Here is a 24,615-nt window from a genome sequence, read left to right on the forward strand (position 1 = left end):
TCCCCCTTCTTTCTACCTCTTTCTCTCTCTTTTTCTCTCTTTCATCCTATTTGCTCTCTCGCCCTATTCTCTCTCTCTCTCCCCCTATTCTCTCTCTCCCCCTATTCTCTCTCTCCCCCTATTCTCTCTCTCCCCCTATTCTCTCTCTCCCCCTATTCTCTCTCTCCCCCTAGTAGCTCTCTCTCCCCCTAGTAGCTCTCTCTCCCCCTAGTAGCTCTCTCTCCCCCTAGTAGCTCTCTCTCCCCCTATTCTCTCTCCCCCTATTCTCTCTCACCCCTATTCTCTCTCACCCCTATTCTCTCTCTCTCCCCCTATTCTCTCTCTCTCCCCCTAGTAGCTCTCTCTCCCCCTATTCTCTCTTTCCCCCTATTCTCTCTTTCCCCCTATTCTCTCTCTCCCCCCCTATTCTCTAACCCCCCCCCTCCTGGAAGCAGACACCGGCAGTTGTGATGAACTTCCGGGGCGGCCCCATCCTCTTCTACCACTGCCATGCTCAGCCACTGCCCTCCTCCGCCGCTTCCACCGCCGCCATCCTATTCCCTCCTCCGCTGCCTTCTTTCTCCGCCCTGAGCCCCTTACAATGTTGCCCACGGGACAGCTGCCCTGCTTCCCCCCCCCCCCCCAGTTCTGCCTCTGCTTATTACATCATAATGCTCAAATTGTAACCCTTAGACTGCCCATATGACGTGCCTAGTATGGCCCCGACCTTGGCACAACAGGAATTTCATAGCAAAAATACTTGTGTTCTTGCCCAGTGCTCAACTCTAGTCAAGGGCCACCAACAGGTCAGGTTTTAAGGATATCCCAGCTTCAGCACAGGTGGCTTAGTTCACCTGTACTGGAGGAGGGACTGATTGAGCCACCTGTGCTGAAGCAGGAATAGCCTTAAAACCTGACCTGTTTGGGGGGAGGGGAGGATCTTGAGGACTGGAGTTGAGCACCCCTATTCTAGCGGATGATCGCAACAGAAGTGGAGCCCACACTCATCTACATCATCTGACGGAGGTCTGGGGGCAGGTACAGCACGACTACTTTTGTTATAGCCAGTTAGACCTCTTATTTAAAGCTACTGTAAAGAAGATCAGGAAAGAAAGTGAGTTATCATTGGGTTTTTGAAATCGGTGCTGATTGGAAGAGATGTCAGTGTTTATCAGATGGCCCAGCAGTATATGATATTTCTTTAAAAGGACTCTTGGTGTGGTTATTTTAAAAAAAATTATTGCAGCTTTACTTCTATTTCGTGTTGTTCAAATGATTGTCAGTGGAATGTTCAAATGATTGTCAGTGGAATGTTCAAATGATTGTCAGTGGAATGTTCACAGTTGAGCGTTCCATTTTTTTTGTTCCCTTTTATGCTAATTTGAACAATTGGGGGGGAGTGGATAGGTGCATGTATTTGTTCATTCTGTCTATATACAAGGCGTAGATCTTATTACCATAGCCTGTGTCTGTGTGGGGTCAGCATTCAGGGTAGCCCTGCAGAACCGCCAGCGACTGCAGCTTCAGACCTGGGCAGGATGTGAAGAGCAAAGCTGCCTCCAATTTAACCAAATGAGGATTTATTCAACAGTATTTAAACAAACCGGTTTCACGTGGTCTGTCCAGTCCAACGTCAGATGGTTCTGGGACACGGTCTTTAGAGTGTTTGAGGTTCTCCCAAGTGTAGGCGTCCTGTGGCCACAGATGGGGGATCTTCCCATAATGGGAGGCTGGGACGTACAGCTCAGGGTGCTTCTCTTGATTCATGCCGTGCGTCCTACACTTCCCACTTATCGTGCTGCTCTTCGCTCTGGGAGCTGAAACCTGGGGGCCCCAGGGTTTTGGTTTCCATCTGGGTGGGACAGTTCCCCAGAGCTTTTTGACGGATTTGGATCTGCATCGGATTGGCCGGTTCCTTTGGTCAGCGGATTTCAGTGGATCAATGTTAAAATAGGGCGGTTCGCGTTTGCAGATTTTTTGTATTATTATTACCAATACACTCTGCATATTCCGCAACCCGTGGACGGATTTGTAGAATCCAATTCTTATGATTCCGCCAACAGATTGCTCAACCCGTGTATTGGATCCTACATATCCGTCAACGTGTTGTATACAATGCGGATTTTAATGAATCGCGCGTATTGAAAGTGCTTAAATTAATTGGCAGATTTTACACTGTGAAACGTATTTTGGGGGTAACATCAGCGTAAATCCGCAAGCAGACTGTTGTTTTTTTCTTATCCTCCCCACCCCCATAAAACTTTAGAAGGATTAAACATGAAACATTATAATTAATATTTCAATGGAACATCAACACTTTCTTTTCAGACAATTTCCCTCTAACCCCTTAATACATCAGTGGTGCTCTCTAATGGAGATGTGCAGATGTAATAATAATGGGAGGGGTGCAGCTTTACAAGGATTCCCCCTCCTCCCGTTGCCACTGGGAACTCAGACACCGTGACTTCTTACCTTACCACTGGTAAAGACCGGATGGTCCAGGTCTGCCGAAGTATGTATGTGTATGTATGTATGTATGTATGTATGTATGTATGTATGTATGTATGTATGTATATATATATGTATATATATATATATAATTTTCTAGTAAACCGGACTGAAATTGCACAGATGCGATGTGTGCGCGTGCATATAGATATATAGATATATCTATATATATATATAGATATATCTACTGTATATCCACAAAACAAAAATCCAATGTAGCAACTCGCACGGCATATATTCATTTTTTTTCCAAATATATATTTTTTAACCTTTCAAATAATTGGATTCCGGAGCACTCCAATTAAAGAAAAATAAGATGGATTTTATTAGTAGCACAGAAAAGACAATAAACAATTAAAATTTAAGTAAAACAATACGATAACTGCTAAACTCCTAAGTACACATACTGCAAAACATATAAAGGTAATCACAAAAAGGATTTAATGTCAGTATATATACCAGAAATACCGTCAAGCACGGTAATGCAAACTAAGGCAATAAAATATTCCCCAAGGATGTTGAAAGTCCAGCCGGTAACTCCCTAACAATGTATATGATGGAACAAATTAGAGATATACAGCCATGTCAAAGATCTTGTAAGCAGAATCAAAGTCCAGTATTAACTTGCAGCAGCAGTGTTCTAATAGTAAACTGGTGATACCATTCTCAAGTAGTAAATAGAGAAAATGTAGCAATATTGACATTCTGATATAAGCAGCAGTGAAACATATTTGATACTCCTCAGTTAAGAAGTGTCCTCCGTTATGAATGTGGAAAATAGCCCAGTGTGTTGCAAACGTAGTGGCTATGCAGTCCGATCAAACAGGTAATCATGCCAGCTCCACGAGGCTCCGTTCTCAAATTAAGACTGCCCCCTATTACGGTGCCTGGACACAGCACGGAAAGGCAGAGGATAAGCAGTAAGTGAAAACTGCAGCAATCGGTTGGCAACTGGTCCCCTCCATGACGTCCAGCACGTCTGTACTGTAGGTCAGTCGTAGAGAGATAATAGATCAGCGGGTTGTCGGCTGATGAGAACAGTGGAGATGGGGTCTCAGATGGGAACTCTGATGGCCGTTTCGCCGGGAGGCTTCTTCCAGGAGTAATACTAATAAAATCCATTGTATTTTCCTTTAATTTGAGTTCTTCATACAGACTTTTTTTTGTTGTTGTTGTTCTATATTCGGTTGACAACAAACAAACAAAGAAGCGCTCACATTACCAAATGGTCTATCTAGAATACATGTAAGGATATGTAGGATGCTGCATGAAAAAACAAAACTGTTCCTAGTTTTTAAAAATATAGCAAAGTCCAAATGAATCAGCACATCTGAAAGAAAAGGGGAGAAAAACAAAAAAGAAAAAAAGGATGTATATGGTGAAGTATGTTGACACCAATTTAGAACTTAGAAGAAGTGGTGAGATATGCACTTAACTTGTAGTGCCACGAACCAGGCACCTAAAAGTTTCTTTAATCTCTGCTCCCACCGCTGCTTGAAAAGACAGATTCTGAGCCCTTTAAAAGTTCAGACTTTTATCTAAATACGTATCACTCCAAATAACTGAATACAGACGGTTCCCGATCACATCAGGTAGCTTCCCTTGCCCTCTGGTGACAGTGATGCTTGACCGCCATCCCGCCGGCATCTCCGCGTCTCTTCCGGTCTTGGGGTGCTGAATTGTATGTCTTCCCATCACAACCCTACGCGTTTCAAAGGTGGTTCCTTCTTCCTCAGTGGCAGTGTATATTCGTTTGGTCTTTTAGCACCACCAGGGGTTAAATTCCTATACTTGACAACTGTTATCAGATTTGAAATAGTGATTTGATTGCGGTTTTATCTGTTAGTTAGTTTGATATATACACACAAACAAATACACACCATATCTATACAATTTCAGTCCAGTTTACTAGAAAATATATACACATACATATTGTACATACACACATACAGTACATACTGTGGTACCATTACGGTCCTCTAGGGGCTGGAACAGTGCAGTACGTGTGCTTTCCAGTCCACAGAGAGCTAATTCCTCAAAGAGAAGCCAGCAGCAGCTGCTAACTAATGGAGTGAATCAGACTCCTTGAGTGAACAAGGAAGTGGTTTAAAAGACAGAGTGAAAGCTGCTATTCTGAGAGACTGTTTTCCCCAGAGAAGGGGGGAGATAGAAGTGCTCCCCAGCTGCGGAAGCTGGTATAGTGGACCTACAGAGGGGTCTTTCTGGGCTCAACGTGGGGCTGAGTTTCCCTAGGAAGAAAGGATGACAAAGCCGTGCTGAAGCAGGGACATCTGCTCCAAAGGACTGACAGATAAGCAAAAACACTTTATTGTTGTATGCAGAGACTGTTACATTGTTGCATATCCCAGGGCATGTTTTGGCTTGGGAACCAGCTTAGCTGGCCATGCAGTTAGTGAGGGCGAAAGCTATGTGTAGTTAGCTTTCCGTAAAGGGAATAGGTGTTATTTGTATGTGTTGTTAGGATTTAAAGGGACGGTGGGATGATTTAATCCCTGTAATTAAACCCCATGTAAGAGAAGTTCAACATTTACTGCCTGTGGAATAAAAGATGCTACAACGTGGTGTGGGCATCACAATACATACACATATACATGCATACACATACATACAGATACATACATATATATATATATATATATATATATATATATATATATATATAAATATATATATTTGAATTATAATTTTCTAGTAAACCGAACTGAAATTGTACAGATAACATAAGACCGTGAATAAAAACTAAAATACTCCATGGACCCACAGCCTTTTATTAGTAGAGTTTAAACCGTAAATGAGAAACACACTGACTGATGTGTCTCAATGTTGTCAATACAGTATTTCCATGTTCAAAGTTCTACTGTAGCTTTTGAAGTATTTCCTCCTGAATAGGAGAGATTTCACCTTTATACTGTAGCCCAGTGGAATGCGTAGAGCTTTTCATAGCAGGGTGTAATTGATGCACAGGCAGCTTCTGCTCAATCATCCCTCTGACCTGTGCACATTAGTCATTCTGACTCGATTGCCTTAGGACACAAAAATATGGTCTGAGATGTTTGACACTTCTGTTGTATTAAATGATGTGCATGCCTAAATAGCAGATGATCCTTTTTATATATTTGGACCAACCGGATATATTTTATTCCACATTTTTCTGAGCTATTCCCTGGTCAAGACATTTTGAGCTACAGCCTTCCTAAAATGACCCTTATCAGTGTTGGCTGGGACACTGACGTCTTGGAAATATGCTTTGCTGGTCCCTCCAGCAGTGGGGTTATATACAAAAACCAGGGGTGAGTGAATGACTGTACTTCAGTAATATACCCTGCAGGTGTGTAAAGAGGTGAAAGATCTTCACAGATACAGTCTCTTTGAGCACTGGAGTGCCAATGACTGCAATGTCGGTTAACTGTGGAAGACAATAATTATCTGATCATTTCAAAGGATCACAGGGCACACATACATAGCACTTTTACTTTAAGGCAGGGGTCTCAAACTCAGTCCTCAACGGCGACCAACAGGCCAGGTTTTATAGACATCCCTGCTTCAGCACAGGTGGGGCAGTCCAAGACTGAGCCACTGATTGAGCCACCTGTGCTGAAGCAGGGATATCCATAAAAGCTGGCAATGTTGGTGGTCCTTGAGGACCAAGAATATCCAGTCCAGAGTGACTCTCTTGAAGCTGAGGAGAAGGCATATTTATACCCCTATCCTAATCAGGGAGATGCCAGCTAGTCTGGGTAGGAACAATATTCCTAGTCTCTGCACCCTAGAACCGTGGGCTGTGACACGAGAGAATTAAACTTGCAAGATATACCGGCACCCCATACCGGGGCCTGTATGTTCATGAAGCAGGGTGTTCCTGGAGCTGAAATGTATGCAGTTCAGCTCCGGAGATCCCCTGCTTCAATAATATGTAATTAAAATTAAATAAAAACATGCCTGTTAGCAGCGGTCCCTCACCCTTCACTGCTCTGTCTGCTCTCACTGCACAGCTCTTCCTGACTGGTGCAGCCCATTAGGATTAACACAGAGGGAGTCCCATTCAGAAGCAGGGACCCTCACTGTGTTACTCTTGATGGGCAATTCCCCCCTGTGCTGCATGTGGCAGTCATCAGACCGTACTTGATCCACCAGCACATGTGCGGGGCAGGGCAACAATAGATCTGACTGCATCTGTAACTAGAGAATGATCCCAAACCGGGAAAGAAAGCGAGGCACAGCAGTGGTAATGATGGGGCTTAGCACATCAAAGAATGGTTTCAAAACAATTTATTGAGCTGGGTGACATCAAGGATGTTGGCAAAGAGGTAACTCTGACGTGTTTCACGCAAACAAGGTGCTTTGCCAAAGAGTATGTCTTACACTTTCTTTCCCGGTTTGGGATCATTCTCTGGACATCAACCTGCTGAATGCACGCTTCAGCGTCAAGAAGTTTCTTCATTTTGTGAGTACTACCTTCATGTGGATTGTTTTCTTTTCATCGTACTATGATCTTGGATTTAGACAATTACTGCTCTAGGGGTTTTAACCTACTAGTGGGGAGGAGAACCGGTCAGATCAGCTTTGCAGGCATATTGTGTCCTCATTATCCACTTATCCCCACTTACAGTAGGTATTCCCCATATCTGAGTGGAATACTGTCATATATTTTTTCCAATATCATCTTTATACAAAAATCAGCAAACACCCCTAAGTATTATCTTATCTTGACTCAAATTACTGACTCTATACCCCTACAATTTACTCTGTAGCACCGGTCCTTGAACTTTGTTCTATGTTTACCTGCATCTGTAACTAGCTTTTCCCACGTATATGTTGCCCGGTGGACACAACATGGCCAGGTGCAATAAAAAAAGTATTGATTAAGTTTTTGGAAGTCAATTACATAGAAGAATTATTTTTTAAAGGCGCGTGTTTTAATTGATAACTGTTTTCCGCCCCCATGCTATACAATAGGCTGTCTGTTTTCACACCACCTAGTTGTTTTTTCCTGTTCACTGATTTTTTAAATGTATGTTATTCCTAAAAAATTAGCCCAAAACTGAAATTAACACCATTGCAAACTAAGCCCCTAACACTTTGGGACACCAGTGGAATTGAAACGCGGCGATTCATGAAGCTCCGAGTCAAAGGCTGTGATTATACATAAAATCGCCGGCGGCATCACGTAGCGTGATGCCACAAGGTCGAAAAACAAAACACCAAAAAAAAATTAATGCAAACAAACCTGTAGCGGCGTGTGTGCCGCCCAGAGCTGCAGGGAGGCCGACTCTTGAAGAGTTTTCCAAAATTGTTTTTGGCAGGCAACGGCCGCGTCACGTCAGCGGTTCAGCCAATGAGGGTGAACCGCTCATGGCCACACCTCCTTGTCCCCTCTCCTGTCTCCACTGCTGAGATTCCTTGATCAAGGAGCCGCTCGGCGACAGCGCAGGGTGACGTTACCAGATCGCACAGTAACTCAGCAGCATCTGGTATAATCGAGACCAAAGGCAGTCAGTGTGATATCGGTGTGCAATACCCCACGTCGGAGCTTAATGAACCTGCCCCAAAGAAAATAGTTTTTATAAGTCGCTTAGAAGTGTGCATAGAAAATATCTGTGTGCTCCCTGGTGAACTGAAGCAAATGGAAAAAAACGGCAGAGGTGGTCATGTGCTCACTACTGCAGGCTTTAGGCCTTAACAAAAATGTCATCAATTAAAAAATTTGGTTGGTCATCTGATTTTAAAGGGCACACTTTCTAGTAGGGTTTTCAGGTGTCAAGTATTGAACTTGACTGTCCTGTATTTGCACACTTTCCAGCACAAAATAAGAGGTAATACTGGACATGTATGTGTCCGGTATTACCTCTATGTATACAGTCACCTGACCAGCTTGGGGGGCTGTAGGATTTCCCAGAGCAGGGAAAGAGCAGGGCTGTTGCTTGGGGACTGAGCAGCTTCCTCCATCCTGATTGGCTGCTTTACCTAGCAGCAACAAATCAGGAGGTGGTGTCAGGAGCCTGTGGGTGAGGCCAAGGTGAGGAGGAAACAGCATGGGGAGGTGAGATGATGTGTGTGTGTGTGTGTGTGTGTGTGTGTGTGTGTGTGTGTGTGTGTGTGTGTGTGTGTGTGTGTGTGTGTGTGTGTCGCACCTTTCACCATTGAGTCAAGTATTTTTGGAGAAGCAATGTGGCAATTCAACTTTAAAGAGATGTCTTTTTTTGATGGGGGGGGGGGAACAATACATTTAACCATTTGAGTGCTGAAAAACCATCTGCACTCGAGTGCATTCGGTCTTCGGGCCCCCAACCACATGATCGCTTTGTGTGTCATTCACGTGGTCACGGTCACAGGCAACCAGGACGTGACCAGCACTGAAACATGCTTCCTTTTCATTCTGATTGTGTATTAGTGAATGCTATCTTCCCCCAAGCATTTCTAGAACGGCGTATCCTGTGCATCTCAGCGACCCCTAGAGGGCCAGCCTTTGACATTCAGGGTACATCTCGGGGCACTCGGTGGGTTAACGCAATCATTTTGAACCCTATCTATGTTGTCTTGCAGAACCTCATAAAGAATCTCCCGGAGCAGAAGGAGCTAAGTGCCTTGTCGCAGCTGAAAAGCGAGTATGAGGACTTGTGTGAGCCGGAGCAATTTGGAGTTGTGGTACGTACCAAAAACAGACCAATAATTCAGCTGGGGTTTGTCATCTGTCAGACGGAATAAAAAATAAAAAAAAGACATTTCAATTGCCTATTGATTTTTCCATTATAGTAACTACTTACATAGCCGCGTGTGAAAACTGGCCCGGTGCCTTTTGGTAATATTTATCAGAGGATTGACAAAAAAAAGCTAAAAGCTCCTTTTGAAAGGGGGGGGGGAGACCTTTACTCAGCTCAGAAAGTGATGACCATTTTGAAACAGATATTAAAGCATGTTCTGTGGGCAAAGGCATTAAAAAATAACCCCTCCTAAAAGAAATCCCTGTAATTTTAGGGGGGCAGTCGGTCAAAATTCTCTTAAAATATGATGCTGGGTTTTTGTTCCAGTGCTCATACCTTTGATGAAACAGATGTGTTATGACACAGGTAACATCCTCCGTCAAATCTCAGTTATATTGTCATAGATCCCATTCACAAGAGGTTGAACGTCTATTTATGTCTAAACTGATATTTTAGCATCAACAAAAATCCTAATGCAGCAGCTCGCACTGCACATTCATTATATATATATTTATATATATCCTATAAAATTACTAAGTGCGCTATTTATCACAATAAAACCAGAAAATGTACCATACAAATGCTGCCACAGTGTATGCACTATACACTATAGTACCATATATAGAATATAGATAAAGAAAACACAGGCGCAAATAAATGGTATACTACTAAAATATAAATTAATTAATTAGACTGGGACATGATAGATGACCATGGATTAGAGTCTCTGAAAAGAAAAAAGAGAAGGCAAAATATGGTGAAAGTACGTTTGTATTATTGAAAACTGCGCAACAGTAGAGAGCTACTTACAAAGTAGCAGATAAATCAGGCATATAGGATAATATAATCCTCTCCTTCAGCTGCTCGGCGGTCTGCCTTGGCTCCACGTGGGACGGTGGGTCTCCGTGTGTCGGTGTGCTTCTGTCCACCGCTGCCTGTAGGTTTCTCCCGATTAGCTCTCAGTCCCGCGAGATCGTGAGTGTGACGTCACGTTTGGAAAGTCCGTCAGGGCAAAGTTACGGGGGATATTGCCAATACAAAATATCTTTGATGTATAAACTGCTGACAGTTCAGAGAGTAGGGAAGGCTAAAGAAATCTTCTTAAAACCTCCACCCTACGCGTTTCGTCTTAATGAAAAGACTTCGTCAGGGGTGTGTAGTTGTGTTTCCTGTTGGTAATTTTATAGGCTATATTGGTTCCCAATAGGTTAATTGGTTAACCAATGCCCACATACCTCCTGGATACACAAGAACATTATCTGAATGGCAGGAATATAGAAATACATAGCAAACCCATACATTTTTAAAATAAATAATATGCCTAATAACAAATAATAATAAAAAAACACTCAAATTAAATCAAATAAGTTATGTAAATATAGCAAAAATGCAAGGATGGATGTAACATATTATCTTAAATAAAATACATTTTTAAATCAACACAAATTACTCATAGTATAAAATATTAAATTATAATGGGTTTTGTGTAGGTATACATTTTATACAATACTCATTAAAAAATATATCATAAAATATTCATATATATAGCATAACATAAAAAGACAAAAAAATATTTTTTGATTGAAAACAATAATATAGGTAGAAATCAGGCATAAAGCTATATAACGGCCAAGACAGGCATTCCAACCATTGGGATACAGACATATCATAATTCCTATATCTATTTTGAAATTTACTATCCTTAATTATTGCATAAATACACCAAGGTCTATATCTGTATTGAGACCAAGTGGAACCAACGCTTTCATGGTATGGATCCACTTGGTGTCAAGTTTGGAGATGGCATAGACATTGTCACCACCTCTCCAGTTAGTGGTTAATTTATCAATGCCAATAAATTGAATGCCTGTAGGGTCGCTACCATGCTCTTCGTAGAAATGTCTAGACAATGTATGTTGTAAAAATCCTTTTTGTATGTTTGTGATATGTTCAGCAAAGCGTAGTTTCACCTTTCTTGTAATACACTCTATATACTGTTTTTTACAAGGACATTGTACAAGGTATACGATATTGGATGAATCAATACTACTTACTTTTGCATATGCTCGATCCAGTACTGATTTTTTATAATTCTTGGATTTAAATTTATCAAGCATAGTTTTGGCCTGTTGTTCATATACACTATTCTTTGAACAATTACGTTTTACTCTTCGTAATTCACCCTGTGGAATGTTGTTAAGCCAGATATTTAAATGGTTGCTATCTGCCTCTATGTCATTGAGGCAACTTACAGGTTTATAGTAAGTTTTAGTGCATATGTCGCCGTTTTCTATGTAAATAAGTAAGTCAAGAAACTCAATTTTACTAGTGCTAAATTTAGAAGTGAAGTGAAGATTAAATGTGTTATGATTAACATAATCAAAAAAAGATGATAGTGTACTAATGTCCCCCTTCCAAATAAAAAATATATCATCCACAAAACGTGTCCATAGGACTAGATTTGCACCAAACTTATGGGATGACCAGATAAACTGATCCTCCCACATCCCCATAAGGAGGTTCGCATAGCTTGGTGCAAATCTAGTACCCATGTCAGTGCCTTTTATTTGCAAAAATAACTCTTCATTAAACCAAAAATAATTGTGTGTTAAAGTGAATTTAATTAGTGATACCAAAAAATCAATATGTGCTTTAGTGTATAAACCCTCTTGTTCCAAAAAATACTGAACTGCTAAACATCCCTGAGTGTGATCAATAACTGTGTAAAGTGAAGTGACATCACACGTGACTAAATAATATTGATCTGTCCAAATAATATCCTGTAACATATTTAAAATGTGAGTAGTGTCCTTTAAATGTGATTTGAGTTTCCTGACTGATGTTTGCAAGAAAAAGTCTAAATATGCTGACAAATTGGATGTAATGGAATGTATACCAGAAATTATAGGTCTACCGGGGGGGTTTAAAGGATTCTTATGCAATTTTGGTAAATAATAAAATATGGGTAATATAGGTTTTTTTATTAATATATAATGAAATTCTTCTTTGGTAATGAATTTCTTTTTTAATCCTAAAACTAGGAGATTCTCCATCTCATACAAGAAGTCCTCTGTTGGATTAGTACAGGATATTATTTGGATGATATATATTTTATTTTTATTATATATTTTTTATTTGGAAGGGTAACATTAGTACACTATAACCTTTTTTTGATTATGTTAATCACAACACATTTAGGGCCTCATGCAGAGAGCATAGAATTTTAAAATTGGCGAATTTCATAAAAAGTAGCTTTTTTGGAGAGTTTTATTCTCCATATGCAGAAAAGTGCGAATTCTGCTATGTTTAACATGGATGCGTGTGGCGAGTTTAAATTGGCGAGATGCGCGCTTCAGAAACGTGTAAAAACAAATTCGCGCCTTTTTTTCCCCCTTTACTATAGGCGGCGAGCGCCATCTTGCCATCTTTTCCTGGCGCGGCAAAAATGCGAGAATCGCGCCATTTTTTGGCGCGAACAGCCGCTACTTGCCGTTCGCACCTCTCTGCATTCGGAGAGTTTTAAAAATGGCGAGATGGAGGTTCTCGCCAGCCGCGAGGCGAATTTTAGCAATTGAAAAAACAAAATGGCGCGTTTTTCGGAACTCGCCATTTTCTGCCGGTTTCTGCGCGAAATTGTACAAAAAATGGCGAATTTCGAAATAACGATGCTCTCTGCATAAGGCCCTGTATCTTCACTTCACTCCTAAATTTAGCACTAGTGAAATTGAGTTTCTTGACGTATTTATTTACATAGAAAACGGTGACATATGCACTAAAACTTACTATAAACCTGTAAATTGCCTCAATTAGATAGAGGCAGATAGCAACCATTTAAATATCTGGCTTAACAACATTCCACGTGGTGAATTACGAAGAGTAAAACATAATTGTTCAAAGAATAGTGTATATGAACAACAGGCCAAAACTATGCTTGATAAATTTAAATCCAAGAATTATAAAAAAAATCAGTACTGGATCAAGCATATGCAAAAGTAAGTAGTATTGATAGAAAAGAACTATTACAATACAAAACAAGAGGAGACGAACATGCTGACAAATTTGAGAAAAATATAGATGTTCCTTTCATTACTCAATACAATCCCTGGCCCCATTAATTAAAAAAGTGATCAAAAAACATTGGCCTTTGGTACTTAAAGATCCCATTCTACAATCCCACTTACCATCAGTTCCTAGAGTGATATTCACTAAAGCAGATACTTTAAAAAAACAAATAGCACCCAGTTGTTTAAAATCTTCCCAAAAAGTTATATCTAAAAGTACTTTTATGGAGCCGAAAGGCTTCTTCAAATGCCTTAAATGCAAAATATGCAAACTAAATCTATATAGTTGTAAACCAACTTGGAGTTTCTCATCATCTCATACAGGAATTCAATATAATATCAAACATTTTATTAATTGTGATTCATCCAATATCGTATACCTTGTACAATGTCCTTGTACAAAACAGTATATAGGGCGTACTACAAGAAAAGTTGAAACTACGCTTTTCTGAACATATCACAAACATACAAAAAGGATTTTTACAACATACATTGTCTAGACATTTCTACGAAGAGCATGGTAACGACCCTACAGGCATTCAGTTTATTGGCATTGATAAATTAACCACTAACTGGAGAGGTGGTGACAATGTCAATGCCATCTCCAAACTTGAGACCAAGTGGATCCATATCATGAAAACGTTGGTTCCACTTGGTCTCAATACAGATATAGACCGTGGTGCATTTATGCAATAATTAAGGATAGTAAATTTCAACATAGATATAGGAATTATGATATGTCTGTATCCCAATGGTTGGAATGCCTGTCTTGGCCGTTATATAGCTTTATGCCTAATTTCTACCTATATTATTGTTTTCAATCAAAAAATCAAAAAATATTTTTTTGTCTTTTTTTGTTATGCTATATATATGAATATTTTATGATATGTTTTTTAATGAGTATTGTATATGAGGAATTTATGTTGATTTAAAAATTTATTTTATTTAAGATAATATATGTTACATCCATCCTTGCATTTTCGCTATATTTACATAACTTATTTGATTTAATTTGAGTGTTTTTTTATTATTATTTGTTATTAAAATTGTTTATCTAGGTATATTATTTATTTTAAAAATGTATGGGTTCGCTATGTATTTCTATATTCCTGCCATTCAGATAATGTTCTTGTGTATCCAGGAGGTATGTGGGCATTGGTTAACCAATTAACCTATTGGGAACCAGTATAGCCTATAACACTACCAACAGGATACACAACTACACACCCCTGACGAAGTCTTTTCATTAAGACGAAACACGTAGGGTGGAGGTTCTAAGAAGATTTCTTTAGCCTTCCCTACTCTCTGAACTGTCAGCAGTTTATACATCAAAGATATTTTGTATTGGCAATATCCCCCGTAACTTTGCCCTGACGGACTTTCCAAACGTGACGTCACACTCACGATCTCGCGGGACTGAGAGCCAATCGGGAGAAACCTACAGGCAGCGGTGGACAGAAGCACACCGACACACGGGGACCCAGCGTCCCACGTGGAGCCAAGGCAGACCGCCGAGCAGCTGGAAGGAGATGATTATATTATCCTATATGCCTGATTTATCTGCTACTTTGTAAGTAGCTCTCTACTGTTGCGCAGTTTTCAATAATACAAACGTACTTTCACCATATTTTGCCTTCTCTTTTTTTCTTTTCAGAGACTCTAATCCATGGTCATCTATCATGTCCCCAGTCTAATTAATTAATTAATTTATATTTTAGTAGTATACCATTTATTTGCGCCTGTGTTTTCTTTCTCTATATTCTATATATATATTAATATAATATAATATTTTTTTTTCCTTTTACCTTTTAAATAATTGGATTCTGCAGCTGAGAACCCCAAACAGGGGACCCTGTGGTTCCGGAGTTATTTCATTTTGATATTGTCTTACAAAACTTCTTCCCCGGGAGAAACAAGGTGGCCAGTCCCTCTGGCGACCAATAATAAGTAGGGTTGCCAGATGGCTTCTCCAAAAATACTGGACACAACAGTGAAAAGTGAGACACACGTGAGCGCTTCACACACAATCACGCGCTTGACCCACACAAAGGCATGCTAGACACACACGCGCTCCAGACTCCTGACACCACCTCCTGATTTGCTGCTGCTGGGTAATGCAGCCAATCAGGATGGAGGAAACTGCCCTGCTGTCCCAGCTCAGGGAAATCCCACGACCACCAAAGACTATCAGGTCACTATTACCAAACAGGTAATACCGGAAACATACATGTCCAGTATTACCTCTCTTTTTTTACTGGACAGTGTGTCCAGTATTGAACCAGACTGTCCTGTATTTGGACACCTGGCAACCCTAAGGCCGAGTCCATAGAAGGACAGGCCGTGCTGAGGCGTGCGGACGCTCAGCGCTGAGCCCCTGCATCCTCAATGAGGATGCCTTGAGAGGGGGCTCGCGCGAGCGTCCGCAAGCGTGCTCAGGCTTTGGAGTTTTCAGCCGAGCGCCAAGCTGTTTTTCAGCGCGCTGTCGGCTGAAAACCTCCAATGAGAGCGGGGCTGCGTCAACGTCACGGCGCCGTGACATCGACGTCAGTGCGTCGCGGGCGATTGGCCCAGCGATGTCACTGCCCCGCCTCCCTCAGTCTCCCCCCACCTCTGATCGCGGACGCTGGCTCGCCTGTATGTGCATGGAATCGCACAGCTTCTGCAGGCGAGCCTCAGCGCGGTGCAGCACGGCTCCCCCCCCTCTATGGCCCGGGCCTAAGCCGTGACATTAGTGTGACAAGACCTTGCAGCTTCATATTGGGTGATCCCGCAGACAAATTTAGATTTTGATTTTCTTGCAAGTAATGGAAAAAGTAACAAAATAGATATTTCCTCTCTGGAGAACTTCCTGTTTCATATAAGGTAAAGAAAGAAGACATGATTCAGGTAGGGACTGCTGCTTTAGTAGATTAAGTGTGAGACGGTAGCTCTGCTTATTTAAGTCCGCAGTAACACAGTTTATGAATTCTGTAGTGTTTATATTGTGACAGGAAGGTGCATTATTTCTAATACGTAAAAATCCTGAACTTCATCTTTACTATTTCAGAACTAGAGATATGAAAATGTGTGTCTTTGCTGCAGAGAACTGCTGTAAATTATAGAATATATGTAATAAAATCGCATGTTTTCCATTAGTACAGAGATGAGATGTCTTTTTACTAAAGTATGGTAGCCATTATTCGTCATTAATGCTCATTCAAGTGTATCTCCATTAACAGCTGATAATGGCTGTAACAATTTAGTGAATAGAAGTCAGAGACTGAAAATAATTAATTATATGTTTTTATATAGAACTAACCATGTGTACAGCACTGTTCAATAAGCTTTCATTGTATGTTTGCTTGCCTGATGCACGAGGCGATTAAAGACCATATTTACTAAGACGTCTCCTGTCGTAGGAATACTTCCAATATTGGAAGACACCATACAAATTGTACAGCCCATTCTAGTGAATGTTCTGTAAGGTCTCAAGTCGATTGGGCCAGACGGCAAAGGGCTGTTTCCTAAAAATTGGCCATCATCATTTCCCTAAGGTAACAATGGTAATTTTGAGAATAGAAGTTCACTTGCTTTAACACAGTAATTAGACGTCTTCTCTTATCTGCTCCCATATGAATATAATACGTTATTAGTATCAAACAAAAAATATGGATTATGTTTTGGAGGATTGTGGCCTAGCGCTAAATGGTTGAGCAATTGATTTACAGTAGCGAGGAAACTTTGTGAACCCCAATGATAATTCTGGAGATTCCATATTTTTTTCATGATAACCATATTTCCAAATAGGACCCCCCCGCAGCGTCAATAATCTGGTGCTGCGACCACCGTGGTCGCATGACTGCATATGAGGGCAGCACTGAAGACATTTAGTCTTGCTACATCTGTACTAGTTGTACACACTTCCAAATACATGCAGGTCTTGCACTAAGGTACAGTGCTTTGTACATCAGTGGTTCCTTGGTGGAGAACTGCTATGGAAATTGCATCAGATTTATCAAAATAAAAGTCCACATTGAAAGCAAAAAAATCCATTGCTGTTTTTGCACCATCCACAGTGGATAATTTGATAAGAAGGCCCGGTTGTGCACAAATTAGACTAAACATGGCAACAATACAACACAAGCTATTTTCCCGAGGAAGCAGAAACTTGTACTGTTCCCCTATCAGGTCACATATTGCCGTCAAAATGTATTCTTGACCATTGTGGGATCTTTGGCTGTGTTGGCACGTAGGTACTGAATTGCGACAGATACAAAGAAAAAGGATTTGATGCTAAGCCATCTATTAAATTCCATGGGTCTCTGCTGTCTGTTTTTCTCTTGCATAGATAATTTCATCACACACAATGTACTAATCCCTTTTCAAATCCTTCTGGCAAAGATCACTTTCTCAATTCTGTCTTAAACCTTTGCCCCTTAATGACTAATCACTCTCCCCGGATCATCCATTTTGTGCATTGATGTACATTTTTTCCAGCATTTATTGCTGTTATTGTCCATGGTTTGTGACACTTGTGTTAATTAAGTTTCCTTAAACCTTTTGTTAGACATTGTTTCTCTCTTATACCTCTCCATACAGTTTATTTATTTGTAAAATAACAATGATTTATCCTGTGTAATCTTGGTAATGTGAATACGTGTGTACAATAGAAGCTTATTTGTACCATGAGACTGTTACAATGATGCATATTGTTTTAAAGACCTGTTCAAAATAATCTAATACAGGGCTCTTCAACTGGGGGCCCAGGCAAAATGTGGCCAGCAAAAAGGGCCTTTATGTGGCCCTTGGACTCTCTGTTTCTGCTAATTTCATACTACTTGCTTAGGCAGCAAAATACAGCTTCCTGAGATACTTTCCTCCATAGCTCATGCAGGTAGAAGCCCAGGCTGGGCTTACAATATGGCGGCTCATATCTTATTTGGCACGGGAGCCAATAGGAAGCTGCAACGTCAACTGAGACATTTAACAACCAGGAAGTAAGAGGCATGAGCTTCTCTGTATCTCATGAAGAATGGGGTCCCCTGAGCTGCAATTTATCAGGTTCAGGTCCAGAAGACCCCCTTCATACTGCACCGACACACTTTATTCGAGCAAATACCCGGTATGTACCTGGCAGATACCTGGAATGCGCCACTCCTAACCTCTGACAAGCCCCGTTGCATTTGCCTTCCCAGCCTGGGTTCATGCCTGGCTGATGGGCGGCTGATCTGTTAAATGATAATGATTAGGATTTAATAGGCTGCAATGCTTCGCGTGTCTACCAGATGGCATAAATTCATGAATTGTAATGCAGTTTATATATATATACTGTGCAGTATTGCAGCCAGCGGGAATAAAATGCTTCAATCCCTGCTTGGAAAATAACTCAATGTACTCGGGCAGAAAACAGTCACAAACCTCAATACACCCGGGTATACCCGAATTCGTGGGACTAGCCAAGCTCGAATAAAGTGTGTCGCCAGTGTACGTATATTTTTCTATAAAAAAATTCCTCCAGCAAATGCTCATTTAATGTAAATATGTCCAGTACATGTTCTAAATGCTATTGAAATATATTATGTAATCCTTTCTTTAAATCCCAATATGTAATAGTATGTGATATTAATGCTATAGAGGTGCAAACAAACTCAGGTTATTTATAAAACGTGCTTCACCATGAGCATGCGCAGTAGGACACAGAGCTGTGACCTGGATGTAGTCAGTGTCTCCACTTCCGGGTAAGAGAAGATGAAGAAATAAAGTGGTGGAGGAAGCATACAGGAGACTTTTCTGTTTGTAAATTGTGCGAGAAACGAGGAAGAACAGAACCTTGTGGCGTTGCAGTACCACAGGAAAATCTACTACTGAACCTGCACAGACCTCCCCCCACACACAGAGCTCCTGGTCTGGTTTGGAGATGAATATGGGAAAGAGCTTGGTATCAAGAGGGTACGCTGTGGAAAAGTAACGCGCCAGCACAAGGTCTCCAGCACTTACTATTCCACTTACCTGTCTGACGGTCCAACGGGCTGCCACTCAAAAAGAAACCTTTATGGGAACATTGCTCACTCTACACTTGTGAGTATTTAGCACACTGCACCTTGATATTTATTTTTATATCAATCACAATACTGCACCATCAGGGAATTTTCTTCTGTTTTACATGATTTTGCGCTTCCCGATGATCTTCACCCCTGCATGGTTTTACATAATGACTGATGGAATGCAATGGACTGATAATAACTCGATGTTGAAATAAACACTGCTCCCTTTAACCACTATACTACGACTTTATAGTACGACTTACTTTGCTTGTTCTCAATTGAGATTTGTATTCAGTAACTCTTGACAAAAATTTCCAGGGCCAATACAAGGAACTTTTTACCCCAATAGATGTACAATTAATATCTGGTCATCCGTTGAGATTAGAGTTAAAGAGATTGGGCCTTCAGCAAAGGTAATGGTTCGTTTTATAGTAAGAGCAATTATACATTTAGGAAAAGGTTAGATATCTGAAAAAAAAAAAAAAAGTAATAAACACACTGTATTCTGCTCATCATACAAGTTATCTCTAAAGTGTATTGTACATTTTGGTAGAATATAAGTACATTTAAACAGTTCAGAATATGAGGATAGTGGGTGCTCCAATAGTTCCGGAATACATAGAATATCAATGAATAAAACATATGAGTATAACTCTTGCATGGAATGGGTATAATGTTGTGTGAGTATCCAGTGTGGAATAATAACAAAATCTCTTGAAGGAAACAGTCAAACATGATAAAAATCACCTTGTTGTAACCTCATTGGAGAAAAACATAAAAAACCACATGGAATAATAAATGTCATAAACTCACAATAAATCCTGAATAGTTTTTCTTCATGAAATAAATCTTACCCACTCCTAGAGCCACATACTGTAGAGTATGTTTGTGGCATGTCCAGCCGCTGATAGAGATGTCCAGGTAGCAACAAAAAAGAAAATAGCAGATAGTAATGAATTTAATACCACTTTTATTTTAGATGCAATTTGTTTTTTCCTCACCCACAATCATTTTTTGTTTGATCACAAATTTTATTTACAGCAACAAGGCACTGCCATGGACACTAGCTTTGCCCCATCATATGCGAACCTATTTATGGGGTGGTGGGAGACACCGTTTATTTTTAGCAGTTTAAATCCATTTAGAAAGCACATCACCTTTTACAAATGATTTATTGATGATCTAATTATGATTAGGGAAGGTGATTTGGTAACACTACACTTATTTTTTATTTTATTCATCAAAATTCTTTCAATTTAAAATTAACATATAATTTTAACCACCACCATATACATTATCTGGATCTTCTATTATTTATTGATATGAATAAGGACATCCAAACGGATGTCTTTTTAGAAAACAAAATTCAAGAAATATGTTCTTGAAGGCTGATAGCTGCCGTCCCCAGGCGGTCATTAAGGGTATTCCCAAAGTCCAAGGTATTCCTCAGGCTGAGGAGGAACTGTGTTACACAGGACAATATCATTCTACAGTCTGGGGAAATGACCAAACACTTCATTCAAAGAGGCTACAAACAGGAAGAATTACAATTGCCTTTGAAGAAGTACTGGCCATAGACAGAAAATCGCTATTTTACCCTAAAGAGGGGATTTCTCTGATGGGGTTGGCGGATGAAAGAACTATTAAAAGGAATAAACGTAAAAAGAGGTATTTCAATACTAAAAATAATGGACATGAGCAGGAAAAAATTTCCTTTTACAAGGAGGACATTCCTCTGTTTATAACACAATTTCATAAATACAGTAATCAAGTTCAACGGATAATGTAAAAACATTGGGATCTTCTACGAATGGATCACAATTTAAGTAAATATGTTAAACAAAGACCGCGATTTGTATACAGACGAGCAAAGAGAATTGCGTCGTTTGTATCCCCTTGTTAAGTTACCACCCCATTAGTGACCCCCCCAGACCTTCATCACGAAGGCTTCCTTTCAATGTGGGGATATAAAATGTGTTATCTCATGCAACCATCCTATTGTTTCTCAAGTTCTAATTCAAGCAAAAAATTCCAAATTAAATTTTATAGAAATTGTGATAGACAATATGTTATCGACCTTTTAACATGTGGGTGCGGAAAAAATGATGTAGGATGAATTACAAGAGCTCTCAAAACAAGAGATACTTAACATTTGAGATTAATTAAAAAAAAAAAAGACTGCCCACATCCTGTAGCCAAGCCTTTTACGGAATGTAGACTTGGGGGTGCTAATAATTGAACTGTTAACGGTATTGAGAAAATTACATTAAAGGAATGTGGACCGCAGGGAGGCTTATTGGATTTTTATGTTGAAGACCCGCTCTCCCTGTGGTCTAAATATTGAATGGAACCTCAGTCATTTTTTTAAATTGAATTGCTTAATTAAAATTTAGAAAAGATGTGTCAAGATCGAAGGATGTCATCGTAGGTTACTAAGGATCCTTATCTGATATTGACTATTATCAATAGAGATCAGCAGTATATATTTCATAGCCTTTTTCGCCTTCTTTCTTCTCATTCTTTTCTTCACCCTTCTCTTCCCCCCTTTCTTTCCCCCCTCCCCCTTTCCCCTCCCCCTTCCTCTCCCCTTTTCCTCCCCCCCTTTTTTCCTCTTCCCCCCTTTTTTCCTATTGTTTTTGGTGCCATTTTTATAAATTGTTTAAATTACAAATCTTTATGAATTGTATTCCTTAGAATCAGCATTTGATGAGGTTTAGAGAATTAAGATTTATTAAAATGTAATGTTGTATTTAAAAACAAGATTTATTTAGATCATACAACTATGCACTTTCTGGCATCCTGCATATCTTATTTCAGGAGGTGTACTATATTAACAGTAGAAATATGGTTCAATATATAAAAAAAAATCTACAATTGTTTTTATCACTGAATTATGTGTAAATATTAATTTCATCATTCTCTCATGCTTTAATGATTTATATATGAAGATGCACATAGGAGGGTTGATTATTTTTGTCATATATGTTTGTTTTCTGTTGATGTCTGTTAGGGGATTTTTTCATGGGGACCCATAGATCTTTAAACAACCTGTACTAGGATGTAATATATCTTTATTACAGCAGTTGTGTTATGCTCTGTCTCCTTCACGCTACATTTTATACATTTATATGTCTCTTGTGGGTTGGCTCTAGAATGCGGGGCATGCGCATGATTATAATGTGTCTATTAACACATGCGCAGTAGTTACCATTAGGCATTTTATCAAAGAAACGAGCGTGATGGGGAGGAGTGCAGCTGACTGTTCTTGTCTGCTGCTACATTCGTGCTTGCATTTAGCATTGTCAGGGGATGCGCGCAGACACAGGTGTGCGTGCGCGCGCTGTGACATCATGCACAGACCCGATTTTGACACGAAATTAGTTTGAAGATGTTTTTCCTTAGTGTATTTAAAGAGTGTCCCTTGTTACCCTATACTCCTTGATAAAGCACATTCGTGTGCGAAATGCGTAGGAGGACTTACACCTCCTTTGGGTGATGTTGTTTATTTAATAAAAAATAATCTTTTTTATATCCCCTGGCTCCCTGGGCAGTGCGCTGCTATTTTCTTTTTTGTTGCTATAAGTACATTTAAGCAGGAGTTTATTTTTTCTTGCTATAAAATACAGTAATTCAATTCTACACCAAAAAGAAAATACGTGCTTTTGTTTTATTTCTATTAATAAGAGAGGATCAAGCAGGCATGTAATAAAGGATGCTTGCATATATCTAACTTGTTATATCAAGAAGATAATTTGATGAATATAATTCAGAAGATCATGTAGGCCGATTGCAACCGCCAAATATAAATAAAATACATTTAATTGAGATTGTGTCATTTTAAGATCCATATCTGATTAAACTAGTGCATAATTTGTACTGAAACAAGAAATCATTGTTTTCAATAGATGTTGAGTTATAAGTTGTAAAATCTGTTTTCCAGGGGTCAAGTAAATGAAATTAAGGTGCATATTTGTTGAGTTTGTTACTGCAGTTTGGAGGCGGTTTTGAGTGGGTTTTTGAATCCTAAAATTGGATTTCTGTTTAAGACTGTTCTTTAAACTGGCATAGTCATAATAAGGGAAACAGGGCACATTTAGAACTTTCTATGCAATATTTTTCGGGTAAGACTTCTCACAAAGGTGCTCTCACTTATTTTTAGCAGTAGTGGTTTCATATAAAAAGGGAAAATCAATTGCGTCATTGTTTATTCCAGGGTAAAAAAAGTGACAAAAACCCTCCACAGTAAAGCATATAGCAACTGTAAATATTCCTGTTCATTTGCATATCTTTTTTTACCCACCATAACCTTAATAAGTGTGGTGAATACCTACTCTTTATCTCAAACCAGCAAAGCCAGCAAACAACCTCACACTGATGATATCCATCAAGGTTGAAACATGTCTGTGAGTGGGTTTACTGGCTTTGCATCTCACCCCAGTCTTTGCTTAAAAGCTGTGTTTAAGCATCATGCATTGGCCTAAGGGTTGCTTGTGTAATATGAGCTTGAGATAAAAGGTGGCACTTTGTGCTCATTTGCATGTCATTTCCCAGAATCCCTTGCTGCAGTGGAAGTGCTGTGTGCTGGGCGATAATGGTGAAAGACAGGGTTGCAGACCTGTCTAAGACATGCAAATGAACATACAGGAATATTTACAGTTGCTATATGCTTAACTGTGGAGGGTATTTGTCACTTTTTTACCCACCATAACCTTAATAAGTGTGGTGTGTATATATATATATATATATATATATTTATATATATATATATATATATATATCTACTATATATTTGTGAAATCACTGTATGTCTGCGTCCCAAGGGTCAATCGCATTGGACCTTGGCCCTGTCACTCCGGCTCAGGCCATGCCCGCCCCCGCACACCTCTCATTGGCCTACGTCCAACACCAATGCCACACTGTCCCACCCCTCACTGACTCTCATTGGCCTGCGTCCAATGCCCGCCCCCGCACACCTCTCATTGGCCTGCGTCCCACCCCTCACTGACTCTCATTGGCCTGCGTCCAATGCCCGCCCCCGCACACCTCTCATTGGCCTGCGTCCCACCCCTCACTGACTCTCATTGGCCTGCGTCCAATGCCCGCCCCCGCACACCTCTCATTGGCCTGCGTCCAACACCAATGCCCTAATACAGTGTTTCCCAAACTGTGCGCCGCGGCGCCCTGGTGCGCCGCGGCTTGGCTAGAGGGGCGCCGCGATCAGGGCCGCCAGCAGCGGGAAACAAGGGCTGCTAGCTCATTTAAAAAAAAAAAAAAAAAACCTCTGAGGGGAAGCAGAGGAGCGGTCACGTGACCGCTCCCATC

The 24,615-nt window shown here is 40.2% G+C and overlaps 1 protein-coding gene across 6 annotated transcripts in view; it reads left to right on the forward strand.

Moving 5' to 3' along the window:
* Positions 1-24,615, forward strand: part of DIAPH2 (diaphanous related formin 2) — a 1,317,111-nt gene that overhangs the window by 718,790 nt on the left and 573,706 nt on the right. For all 6 annotated transcript variants that reach the window (XM_075572809.1, XM_075572806.1, XM_075572807.1 and 3 more), the window contains one exon: positions 9,052-9,153. In XM_075572809.1, coding sequence (XP_075428924.1) covers positions 9,052-9,153 — 102 coding nt within the window. The remainder of the gene's footprint in view (positions 1-9,051; positions 9,154-24,615) is intronic.

The sequence above is a fragment of the Ascaphus truei genome, chromosome 16, assembly GCF_040206685.1.
Source record: "Ascaphus truei isolate aAscTru1 chromosome 16, aAscTru1.hap1, whole genome shotgun sequence".
In the NCBI taxonomy this organism is placed as follows: Eukaryota; Metazoa; Chordata; class Amphibia; order Anura; family Ascaphidae; genus Ascaphus; species Ascaphus truei.